This window comes from Martes martes (genome assembly GCF_963455335.1).
Source record: "Martes martes genome assembly, chromosome: X".
Taxonomy (NCBI): Eukaryota; Metazoa; Chordata; class Mammalia; order Carnivora; family Mustelidae; genus Martes; species Martes martes.
This window is the reverse complement of record NC_137897.1, coordinates 85,902,799-85,915,085: the sequence shown is the minus strand read 5'-3', so window position 1 is coordinate 85,915,085 and position 12,287 is coordinate 85,902,799. Positions and strand designations below refer to the sequence as shown.

At 42.9% G+C, this 12,287-nt stretch overlaps 1 protein-coding gene across 2 annotated transcripts in view; it reads left to right on the top strand.

The window, feature by feature from the left end:
* The window catches only part of DCX (doublecortin), a gene marked incomplete at both ends in the record, with an annotated part of 100,180 nt that overhangs the window by 298 nt on the left and 87,595 nt on the right, over positions 1 to 12,287 (top strand). Inside the window, 2 exons of one of the 2 annotated variants that reach the window (XM_080795659.1) lie at positions 221 to 606; positions 8,707 to 9,047. In XM_080795659.1, the coding sequence (XP_080651785.1) occupies positions 221 to 606; positions 8,707 to 9,047 (727 nt within the window). Of the gene's footprint in view, positions 1 to 220; positions 607 to 8,706; positions 9,048 to 12,287 lie in introns of those variants that run through there. The other variant, XM_080795658.1, reaches the window with a different exon arrangement.

Sequence of the window (12,287 nt, the reverse complement as noted above, 5' to 3'; positions counted from 1 at the left end):
ACCCCCCACCACCAGCAGCACCCCCCCAGCCCCTCCTTCTTGTCTATTAAGATCAATATTCCTGCAGGTCAGGGGCAAGCAGCAGATGGGTCACGGGCTTTTTTCAACCAGTTCTTTTTACAAGCAGCAGATTGCAAAACTGGATCTGGCTAATATTTGAATTCTACCCCCCGTCCCCTTTTTCCTTGCCTCTTTTCACCCCCCTTTGTCCAACACTCAGGTGTCTGAGGTTCCACCGAAATATGGAACTTGATTTTGGACATTTTGATGAAAGAGATAAGACATCCAGGAACATGCGAGGCTCACGAATGAATGGGCTGCCCAGCCCCACTCACAGTGCCCATTGTAGCTTCTACCGAACCAGAACCTTGCAGGCGCTGAGCAATGAGAAGAAAGCCAAGAAGGTACGTTTCTACCGCAATGGGGACCGCTACTTCAAGGGGATTGTGTACGCTGTGTCCTCTGACCGTTTTCGCAGCTTTGACGCCTTGCTGGCTGACCTGACTCGATCTCTGTCTGACAACATCAACCTGCCTCAGGGAGTGCGTTACATTTACACCATTGATGGATCCAGGAAGATCGGAAGCATGGATGAACTGGAGGAAGGTAAAACAAGGGTGGTGGCTTTTGGTGGGGGGGTGGGGGTGGCATCCTTGGCCATGCTGACATTTCTTGGAATGCGCTGAAAAAACAAATTCGGGGATAGATTTGTCAGAACGCCAGGTTGATGCTGCTACTGCTGAGTCTGTAGGCATTGACAGAGCCATTAGCCATTAGCCCTCACGGCCTTCGGTCTCTGCTGGCATTGGATCGTGGATGGTGGTGACAATGCATTGTGCTTCTCTGTCGGGGTATACAAAGGGAAATCTGAATTGTGTCATTTACTCTAGATCTTGCTCATAATTAATTCTAAGTAACGTTATTGAGCCAGACCACGACTCATTAGGGCTGTAAAAGGAGGAAGGAACCTCGGCTGGGTTCACAGAAAGATAGCCAAATATCCTTTGGACTGCTGAGAGGCTATTTGCACATTGCAACACATGGAAACCTGCCTCCTAAAAACAGGACTTCCTGGTCACATTCACAAAGGATTATACTTTTAGGTAAGTGGTCACTGCTCAGCTGTCGCTTCTAAAAGCCCACTCTGGGGTGTGTCCCTAAGGCTGAGGTCATTGAGAGAAATACCAAAGAAAGCCGGAGGTATGTCTGGTATTTTAATAAAGACTCTTTCTATTAGAATAGGAACTGACTCACTGTACCTAAATTCCTTTCAAGCGTCTCTAGACTTTGGTTTTACAATTGAATGTTATGACAAGGTTGCTGAGAACTTAGAAATGAGGGAAGTCTCTGCTCTTACCAGAGCCTGCTAACTCACAACACTTTTTTTGTGTGTGGTTATTTAGAAAATAGATCTTGGGACACGTGCTTAATATTTTACTTCGTTGAGTCCTTCATATTGTGGATGCCTCCCTATGCCCGCTTTTAAATGGCTATAACATGTGAGCAACTGATCATGCAAATGGCCCTCCCCAGACCTCTCTCTGACTCTCTAGCCCTCCCTCCTCCCCCACCCCCTGCTTCCATTCCCCGGACACAGGTGAGTTTAGAGCAGGCAGATCTCTTGGGAAACCAAATTATGAAACAGCCAACAGGGAATGGGAATCAGCACATTAAATGACTTGGTGTGGGAGTACCCCGCCTCCACTTCGCTGCTTCTAGGTTTCTTGTGCTCTCAGACAAAGGAGCATGAGGGCTTCCCTTGCACGAGACCACGTTCTCACACATAGCTGCTGTTTCTCAAGTCAGGTCAAGTGATTTGGGGCCAGTTACTTCTAAACGACAGTGTCCCTACAGCTACTGGATCTGGGTCTCAGGGTTCAAGTCTGAGGTTTTGCCACATAGCTGACCTTGAAAAAACATGCTGAGAAGGCTTAGACCGTGTGGATGGTGTGCTGGATGGCCAGGCAGAGGTTAATCCTAGGGTTTTTCTGCACATCGGAGGACTGACTATCCTAGCCCTTGTCTTGAAGGAGAGTCAGGGCAAACTGGGAGGACTCAGGGTGAGGTTGAGGGAGCTGTCCAACATAGTAATTGATAGGGTGTGTGTCTTGTCACCATGAGATCCATATCTCGGGTAAATTTGAGGGGTGTCTCTGTAATAATTGTCACAAAGCACCTTGAATCACCCAGTGTATCCTCATTTCCCCTAACTGTGATTTTTTAAAGACCATGACAGATGCCAGGGCAGAATTTTGAACCCAGGGACATTGTATTCAGAGTAGGAATTAGAATGTTCTTGTGTCTGATATAAGAGAAGTATCATGCACACATCTCCCCCCACAAATCCATTTTTGTAATATCAAGGACAAGTCCTTGATATTGCTTTTCCTTCCTGGATATATGTGTGTGTGTGAGTGTGTGTGTGTGTGTGTGTGTGTGTATGTTGTGATAATCTCAGTTCAGTATAGACAATAAATGTAATTTTGAAGACTGCACCATTTCTTCTGACACTTTGGAGTCCTTATACATTGGATTCCTCCCTTGGATGCATAGTAGTACATCCTGGGTTATATAGAATGTAAATAAGGTTCAGTTGGATTTATTCATATAGCATTTACAACCACAAGCTGTACTGGCCCTCAACCCCCTCCCAATCCTGAGTACTGCCCATGCAGTCAAGGAAATTCTGGGGTATCCCTAGGCTAGTGTTGAGAAACGTGACCCATTTTCCCACTGCTGCAGAGTCAGATGGGAAAGAGTACTGAGATAAGCAAGATAAAGAGGGAAAAGGTCTTTTCTCTCCTGTTTTGTCCTTTGGAACTTCCTTTCTAGGAAGTGGAGGAGAGAAGTCCCTTGCCTTGTTCACCATTGGAAGAGGTTGAATGAAAGATTAAAGACATTCATACACATTGCTCCCCAAGAGACTTCACACTGGAAAAGTTTGGAAAGATTCCTGATGAAGAGTCAGAGTTAGTGGGTTCTAGTCATAGAGGCAGAAGGTTTTCACAGGAAAAGAAATCCTTGGAATCAAATTTGTTGTCAATCCAAGTTCTGCCACCTTCTAGCTCATGTGACCTTGGGGAAACCATTTAGACTCCTTGAGCCTCAGTTTTTCATCTGTAAAGTGGAAATAACTGCTTTGAGGATTAAATAAGACAATGAGCATGAAGTGTACTATTATTTCTGGCATAGAGTAACACTCAGTAAAGGATATCTATGACTGTTGAGTTGTCCTTGTTTGTATCTCGCTAACAACATGACCATAGGTCTGTCCTTATCATCACTGTGAATAACCTTCTCTTTTTCAAAGCAGCATTTTTGAAGAAAACAACCATTTTAAGGTATAATTTGTATAACATAAAAATCACCCATTTAAGTGTACAATTCAATGATTTTTAGAAAATTTACCAAGTGGTACAACTATCATTGTAATCTAATTTTAGATCATTTTATTCACCCAGATTTTACCAATTGGCTTGTCACTGCCCATTTCCCTCATTGTCTCCAACCCTAGGCAACAACCTACCTATTTTATGTCTCTATAGATTTGCCTATTATGGACATTTTATATAAACTGAATCATACATCGTGTGGTCTTTTGTGATTGGCTTCCTTCCCTTAGAAAAATGTTTTCAAGGGTTATCTGTGTTGTGCCTTGTATCAGCACTTTGTTCCCTTTTATGGAGGAATAACATTCCATTGCATGTATGGGCCACATCTTCTGTCACTGTTGTAATACTCTTATCTGTAGAAAGAGATTAGTAATACCTGCCTTCGTTATCTATCAGGGTGGTTGAGAGGATATAATGAGAAATAGATAGAAAAACATACTGACAAGGTAAAACTACAGCTACAAGGTATTATTGTTAGTGATGTAAAAAAAAGTAATAATAATGATGATGCTAGTGAGGGGTTGGAATGGACAGAGGTTCCCAAACCTGGATGCCTTTCACAAACTTTCAGAGACTTGGAAAAATATCAGTTCCTGGGTCACACCCCAGATCTACTGAATCAAAATCTCCAGGGTTAGGGCCCCCAAATCTGTCTTTTTATAAATGTTCCCAGGTGATTCTTATGAGCACTTAAACTTGAGAAATACTGGATTAGGTGATCTTGAGTTTCCTTTCAGATAACTACAGTGGTGGGAGTTCCTAGGAGTACAGAAGTCCTTGTTTTTGTTTTGCTTTTTTGTTTTGTAGATCTTAAAGGAATGATGGAACATAGAACATACTGTTTTCAAATGGCCACTTTGTTAAATATTTAGACTAAAATAAAATGAAATAAAAAACAATGGGTTAATAATCACTCTGGCCTGTGATACTCCTTGTCTAATACCTCTAGTCTACTGTCTTTTAGATACTGGAAGTCACAAGGGGAAAGTTTTGGGCCCAAATCAGGTTATTTACGTCAGCTTTTCCACAGCTCCTTGGGTACACAAAGAGTCAGTGAAGCCATTAAGGTTGTGATCATATATGTATTAGTCATATTCCCAGTGGGTCAATGAATGAAATCCACCAGTGACTTTCCCTTTTGTCTTGCTTAGTCTTCCATCTCCAAGTCATTCTCCTTCCTTTCCTGCCCAATTCTTTCCCCAGTTCCTTGTTTGTGAGTACCCCGATCAATCTTAGGGGTACTGTTTTGAGCATTATTACATGGACCATGGGACAGAATATTTCCAACTGGGACAGTCTTGTTGGAAAATCTGAGTTGAATGGTGACACTAGTTATGATCCAGTTCCTTTCCCATAGCTTATTTGAAAAGAGATGAGATGAGATGAAACTACCCTCCCACTAATTTATCCTTTAGCTGCTAAAGCAGGCACATCGCCAAGGAGAAGGATTTAAAGATACCTGGGAGAGAGATGCATCATTAATAGATATGAGGATACAATAAAGTATCATTTAATATTTTCCTTCTTGAATGAGGAAGCCCTGGCAAAGAGGAGGAAGCCCAGTCAGAAGTGTTTCTGCACTGAGGAAACATGAATGCATTAAATGTTTTTGAAAATGGGGCCCTACTGAAAGTGAATGGAGGTAGACATTAGATCATCTTGAGCCCACAGCTTGCTCCCTTCCTGCACTTTCAGCTGTGCTTCCATGACTTCATTTCCTTACCCCCTCATCCTGAAGCAGATTGTCAGTTCCAGCCAATTGTCGCCTTGCTTGCCTCTGAAGCTAGCTTGCCTTCTAGGCTCTCTATGGGTGGGAAATGGCCCTTGGATGCTGTGGCAGGATGGGAACCCAGCTGTGTAAAGTTGAAACCTCATCCAGCTCCAAGTGCCAGGGAGCTGGGTGTGCAGGAAGCACGGAGCTCTGGCAGCAGACGTTGCAGATGTTTGCAAAATCAGAACAAGAAGGCCTTGGTCTAGAGAAGGAGCGCGTTTGATGTCTTTCCAGTAGTACAAGTGGAGAGTCCTCAGTAGTAGGCACCTATTTCTTTAACATTTAATGACCATAATAACTTTACCTCCTACTGCCTTCTGGGGTTGGAAAAGAGAAGAAAATTCCTTCTTATAGACCTTTAGGGCTGGAAGGGGACTGAGATGTCGCTTAGTGTAATACCTTCAATTTGTTGATGGAAAAGCTGGGACTCAGAGATTAAGTGATTTCCCTTAGGTCACACTGCTCATAAAGGCCTGATTGGGACCAGAATTCAGGTCTGTCTGATTCCCCAAGGTGCTGGCCTCAACTGCCATAATTATCCCGCCCTCTGGTAGGGGCTGCTTGATTACGGGGCAGGCTATGCATGTGTGGGGACAGGGGTCGTGTGGGAAATCTCTGCCCCTTCCCCTTAATTTTGCTGTGAACCTAGAATGGCCCTAAAAAAATAAAGTCTTACAAAATATCTTGCCCTCAGTGTGCATCAGGAGTGGCAGCAAGTGGCTTCGCTGTGGTTAACCATTGAGCTCCTGGGTATGGCATTTTCAGCAACCAGACACTTCCTCTTAACCAGCAGGAAATCCTTATCTTTGAGGCCTGGGTAGTGGTCATACTATGTAACCGTCATAGCTCAGTTACAAGATGGCTGCCCTTGCTTCTTTCTCTTTTCTTTCCTTGGGCTTTCGCTCCTCCTCTTTTTATCTCCTTTCTCTCAGCCCTTTCTTCCTCCTTTCCTCCTTGCTCTTTCTTTCTTGTTCTCTCTCCATTCCTTCAGATTAGGGGTTTAATGATAACGAGAGGTGGGTCTTATCAAGTGCTTACCGTGCACCAGGCTCTGGGCTCAGCACTTGCTAGCCACCCTCTTATTTGTGCCTCGCTCCCCACTTGTGAGGTAGGTACTGTTATTATCATTCCCACTTTTCAGATAAGGAACTGAAGCCAGGGGAGGTTAGGTAACTTGCCCAAGGACACACACTGTGTATTGGAGACCCCATTCCTACTGACATCACGTCAGCTGTTCTTTTTCCATTACTGCATATTGGGGCCAAAAGGAGAGAATGGAGAGACTAAAATGTACTGTTGGAAGGACCGCAACATAGATTTGGCCGAGAGCTGGGCCCTCCGGAAAGTTCGTGGTGCCATATGATACTATAGCTGTCTGCCATCATGTTCATTTTCATCTGGGGGTGGTTAATCATACTCATAGTTCAGAGGCTTAAGAGGTTTAAGAGATGGGAGCAAAATAAGTCCGGAGTCCCAATAGGGCTACACAGCTGACTCTCCAGAGGAGACTGTAGATGAGTGAAATCATAAATATATAGCCTCACACATTTCAACACTACCAGTTGTCAGAGTCTTAAAGTACTTGACAAGTTATGGAAAACATCTGACTCAAAGGCACTAGCCTCTTGGAAGGTACCTGTGAATCCGGTGGCATGCTAAGGTGAGGGGCCATTTCTAGGGTGTAGGGGATATTGGCTGTGAATAGATGGAATTAAAAGGGCCCCTTCACCCTTTTAAGTCACAAACTAAAGACCCTAGCCTCTAATCACTTGGGTTAGGTGGGATTAGCCAGCAAGGGAGCCAGAGAAATTAGGGTTTCTTTTGGCTGAGTTCTTTGACTACTCCATCCTGGAGGTGTGTGTGTGTGTGTGTGTGTGTGTGTGTGTGTGCATGTGCACCAAGTGGGAGAGGATGCCCATGTTCACCTACAAACCATCTCTTGATCCTGTCAAGACAGAAGACTAATAGCCTCTGGGACTCAGGGCAGCGTTGGAAGCCCCTCACCCTTCCCCTTCACACGTATACATAAATGTCCACAAAAGTGCCCTAGAGAATCTGACTGAATCTTCTCTCCTCACTACCTGAGAAATTTATTAATTAACACGACTTAAAGGATTTGGTGCTACAGCAAAGCAATCGATATTTGCAAAAGGAGTGAATTATCAACCCAGTGCTTCTGAATGTCCCTGCGTGGTTCTCCTGCTGAGACCAAAGGAAGAGCCATCAGACTATAATTGTGCTTAATGCTTTCTTTGCCCTGGCCTGTGTTCACTTACTTATTTATTTAGAGTTATTACTGATGAGTTAAGCCTGATTAACTCACACTAGTCTTCTGCAGCTCGACCTCTGGATGAACTTCTGTATACCTTGAGGCTAATGTGTTTTACGCAACAAATGCAACATTTTCCAGTACTCTCTCTCCCCCAGGCTGAGCCTACCTCTCTTCCTCTTTTCTCTAGCTTCTAGTCCCAGGTGTCTAATCCCCCGCTCCTGCCCCTTGCCTCTGGCCCCTGTGTTTCTTCCGCTGTATTAGTCATTTCCTCCAGCCCAAGGTAAATGTGAAAATTATGCTAGATTTCTCCAATCCATAAATCTGGCTGTATAATGTATTCTCACATCTCCACCTCATTACTTGTGGCAGCCAAGGGTGAGCCCTGGTGAAGATGGCCTTGAACACACAGATCGAGGGTGTAGTATTTAGGAAAATGGAAAGATGAAGGTTGGGTGGTGGAAACAGAGGAAAGTATTTCTCAAGCAATGGCTAGATTTGCAAACACAAGCAACGGTGTGTGTGTGTGTGTGTGTGTGTGTGCATGCATGTTGTTATTTAGACAGTTTTCCTCTTGGGTTTGGGGTTGAACAATATAGGACACAACTATACACACACACATCACATATATATATTCACCACACACACACACACACACACGTTTCACATTTTAGTATTCTACTACTTAGCCATATACTCTGTGCAAAGGACAATCTGGCTTCTTGGCAAATATGAACTCTATGCCCAATATGCAAGGACACTGGGTCACTTTAACTTGGAATAAACTGTATTCATTCTGAGAGTTCTCTTTGGTTTATACTATAACCATGGAATGGGGATGTGAGTTCAGAAACAAGACAGGAACATTAAGAAATAGAGACATGTTAAAAACACTCCAGTAATGCCTCCCAGATATTAACAAATATCTGAGAAACTGACATAGGCATTTCAACTGCAGTAAAATCCTACGAAGCTTGAGAACCTGGTTTATTAGATTATATTTAGAAGTGTTCATTGTCCTAGAAACCCTTAGCTTTATAGCATTTGTCAACTTAGGTATGCCATTATAATGAAGAATGTTTTGCTGATGACTTGCCCTTGAATTTGAAACGAGGCGAGTTGTTAGAGAGACAGTCAAATTAGAAATTGTGCCTACAGTTGGTTACTATCACCATGTATCCAAAAGTCCTACTCCAAGGTCAGCGTGCATTAGTTTGGTTAGAATAGTCCGAGTATCTGCTATTCAACTAATTACCACTTATTTCTTCCCTTAGGGGAAAGCTATGTTTGTTCCTCAGACAACTTCTTTAAAAAGGTGGAGTACACCAAGAATGTCAATCCCAACTGGTCTGTCAACGTAAAGACTTCTGCCAATATGAAAGCCCCCCAGTCCCTGGCTAGCAGCAATAGTGCCCAGGCCAGAGAGAACAAGGACTTTGTGCGCCCCAAGCTGGTGACCATCATCCGCAGTGGGGTGAAGCCTCGGAAAGCCGTACGTGTGCTTCTGAACAAGAAGACAGCCCACTCTTTTGAGCAAGTCCTCACTGATATCACTGAAGCCATCAAGCTGGAGACTGGGGTTGTCAAAAAACTCTACACACTGGATGGAAAACAGGTAAGTACTTTTTTTCAAAGTACTCTTCTTCTCAGTTGTTCCAGATACCTGGATGCCCACCCTGTACCTGAGGCATCATTTTTGGGTGGGGGGTCTCTTCCTCCTCCTCCATCATTGCTACCTGATATTTTAGGTCTCCCTGGGAAGAAAGGTCTTTTCAGCAGACCAAGCAATGGACCATATGTCTGAGCCTTTGAAATTCATTCTGCTTCTGTCTTTTCAAGTTAACCTCAACTTTCTGGTCTGCTAAGCAGAGGACCTAGAACCTAGGTCCTACACATTCTTATGAATAGTAATGTAGCTATTATGCAATACAACCTTGATTGTTCGATGCATATGACTCAAAATAAGATTTGTTGGCTCCTTTCTTCTGAGGCAGTCTCTTGTTGGTGTTCAGGGTCCATTCTGGTGAAAAGAGGTCGAAATAACCCCTCATAGTTGATGAAAGGACTTAGATACAGGGGGAGCACTGAAGTGTTGGGTTCATTGTCTTTGCCTCACACTAGACCACGTTTTTTCTTTCTCCCTTTTCCATGTGACATAGCTGTCTTAATTTGGTTCCACTGATGGTTTTGTGTGAGAAAGGGACTATTTCAGGATCCTAAAATTAGCCCAAGAAAGATGCTGCCATCTGTTCCTCTCCAAATCAGGTTCTTCATGTCATTGGTTATGCTACTAAAGTGCCACCTATATTAATATCTGGGAAAGAATGCAGCCAGGCGTCTCCATCAGACAGATGCACCATTCTCTTGAGCATAGGGAGCTGTAATTGTATGACAAAATACGTTCCAAAGGAATTGGAACAGTGGCTGGTTCTGTTGGCTCTAAAGGGAATCCTGGTCTCCCATCAGAGAAGACAACTGTGGATTATTATCAGTCCATACTTTCTACCCCTTAAAATATCTTTGGTGTTTGAACAACTAGATAGATTCAAAAGAAGCAGACTCTATGCATCAGTGTGACTGATGAGTGTTCAAATGCAGAACTACGGCTCCTCCGAAAATTTCTGACATAGACAGTGGTGTTTCAAGATTTTACATTTCTGGTAAAACTCAAACTCATGTATGTGAGAACATTTCTAAATTTGGGACCTCTATCTGTTCCTCATTTTGTGAGCTGAGCAACACCTGGAAGCATTGGTTGTATGTGATTTGTGTGTGTTGTACCAAAGCAATGAATTTACCCACAGTGGGAAAAGTCTGAATTCCTCAGCATCTCTCAAAGAGTATCTCTTTCCTGAGGACCAGGTATATAATAAACAAGAGCTTCCCAGGAATAGGCTTAATCACTGGAAACCTCATCTTGGAGAAAAAGAACCTAGGAATTTTAGGATCACTGGATATTAGCATTGACAGGGACCTGAGAAGCCATGATATTTAATCTCCCGCTTATGGCAAGGATATACTCTATAACCATTTCAGTCTAGTCCACTGTTGAAAAGTTGTGAGTTTTAGAAAGATTCACCTTATATTGGGCATAAGTCTACTTCTCTATACCTTCAGTCTCTTGAAGTAATGTATGACAAACACAAATCAAGGACATAAGACTAGGAATCTGAAGACTTGGTTTCTAGTATTAATATTGCAACTTACTGTGTGACCTTGGGCTAATCACTTAACTATCCGAAGCCTTCTGCTTCTCTGTACAAAGGGGCTGGTCACACCTGCCCCACTCAAGCTCACAGAATTCTCCTGAAGATCAAAAGAAATAATGGATATGAAGGCACTCTGTAAATTAAAACACAAGATGTAAATATGTATGCATACAATTAATTCATCATTAAATGAGACAAAATATGTAAATTGCTAAACAATTTACATATATATCAATAAACGATATTTCTTTCCCCTCCACTTTACTGCCGTCATTCTTAGAATGAATTTCCAATACTTTGTAGCAATATACCACATCTTGGCGTTCTGGGGTTGCTCTTAATGTTAAATGAAGCAACATCCCTATCTCCCAGGTAAGCGAGCTCCAGTCCAGTGATGGGTGGATTTTCATCCTACAGCAGGCCACGCAGAACAGCACATTTTCTCCAACTCCTTCAAGCACTGACTCCCATTTCTTTGGGGAACACATTACAAAATGTCAATGTGTGACATAATGCGTATATAGAAACATTGTGAAGCAGTGCTCAGGGGAGCAGAACAATGTCTTGGCAGGCATCCTTGCCTCTCTATATAGTTCATTCTCTTTAAAATATCTCCCTCTGGGGGTGCTTGGGTGTCTCAGTTGGTTAAGAGTCTAACTACTGATTTTGGGTCAGGTCATGATCTCAGATTGAGCCTTATGTTGGCCTCTGCACTGGGCGTGGAGCCTGCTTAAGATTCTCCCTCTTTCTTTCCCTCTGCCCCCCAGCCCTCCCTGAAAAAAAAATGTCTCCCTCTGCCTACTTGGACTTCTGGGGTTATCTTTTAAGGCTTGTTTTTAATATCTTATTATCTCTGTAAGCTCCGTCTTCACTGTGCAAAGTTAAAGCAGTCTCAAACTTTTTTTTTTTTTTTAATGCTCAGCTGCTGATACATTGTGGAATCTCTATATGTGATTGTTGATTGAATGGACTGACAAAGAGTTTCTCACATGGCTCAGGTAGATGTTCTGAGATGTCCTGAGAAGCCCTTTGTTCTCAATGCCCCAAACACTATCCTTCGTCCATCAGAAAAGATAGGAGACTTCCAAAGGAGTGTGTATTGCCCCTGGGGAGCTCCTTCCTTTTTGTTACTTACTTGGAAATCATGGAGGGCAGACCTTTAAGACAACATTTCCCAGAGTATATTCTAAAAATTGTCCCCATCTCCTGCTCCCCAGCAGCTTTTCATAAAACGGTTCTGTGGTCAAATAATGTGGTGAAATGCTGCAAATTATATGGCTTTCTTAGAGATTCACAGTGCTCGTTGGCACATTAAATGTTCTGAGAAGTCCTGCAGGAAGGAAACCCATTTAATTTAGACCCAGGATTTCCCAATTTTATTTAACCACAAACATTTTTTATGAAATATACATACATACACACACACACACACACACACACACACACACACACACATATATATATATATATATATATATATATATAGTGCAGAGCACATGAGGAAGTGCTGTTTACAGAAGATGCTGAATGATTAGGAACTAACTACCCTAACCTCACTGGTAAGATTGGTATGCATGGGGTAACCCACAAATCAAACATTGTTGCGCGGTTACAGCAAGGACATTAAATAACAAAATTTGGGGGTA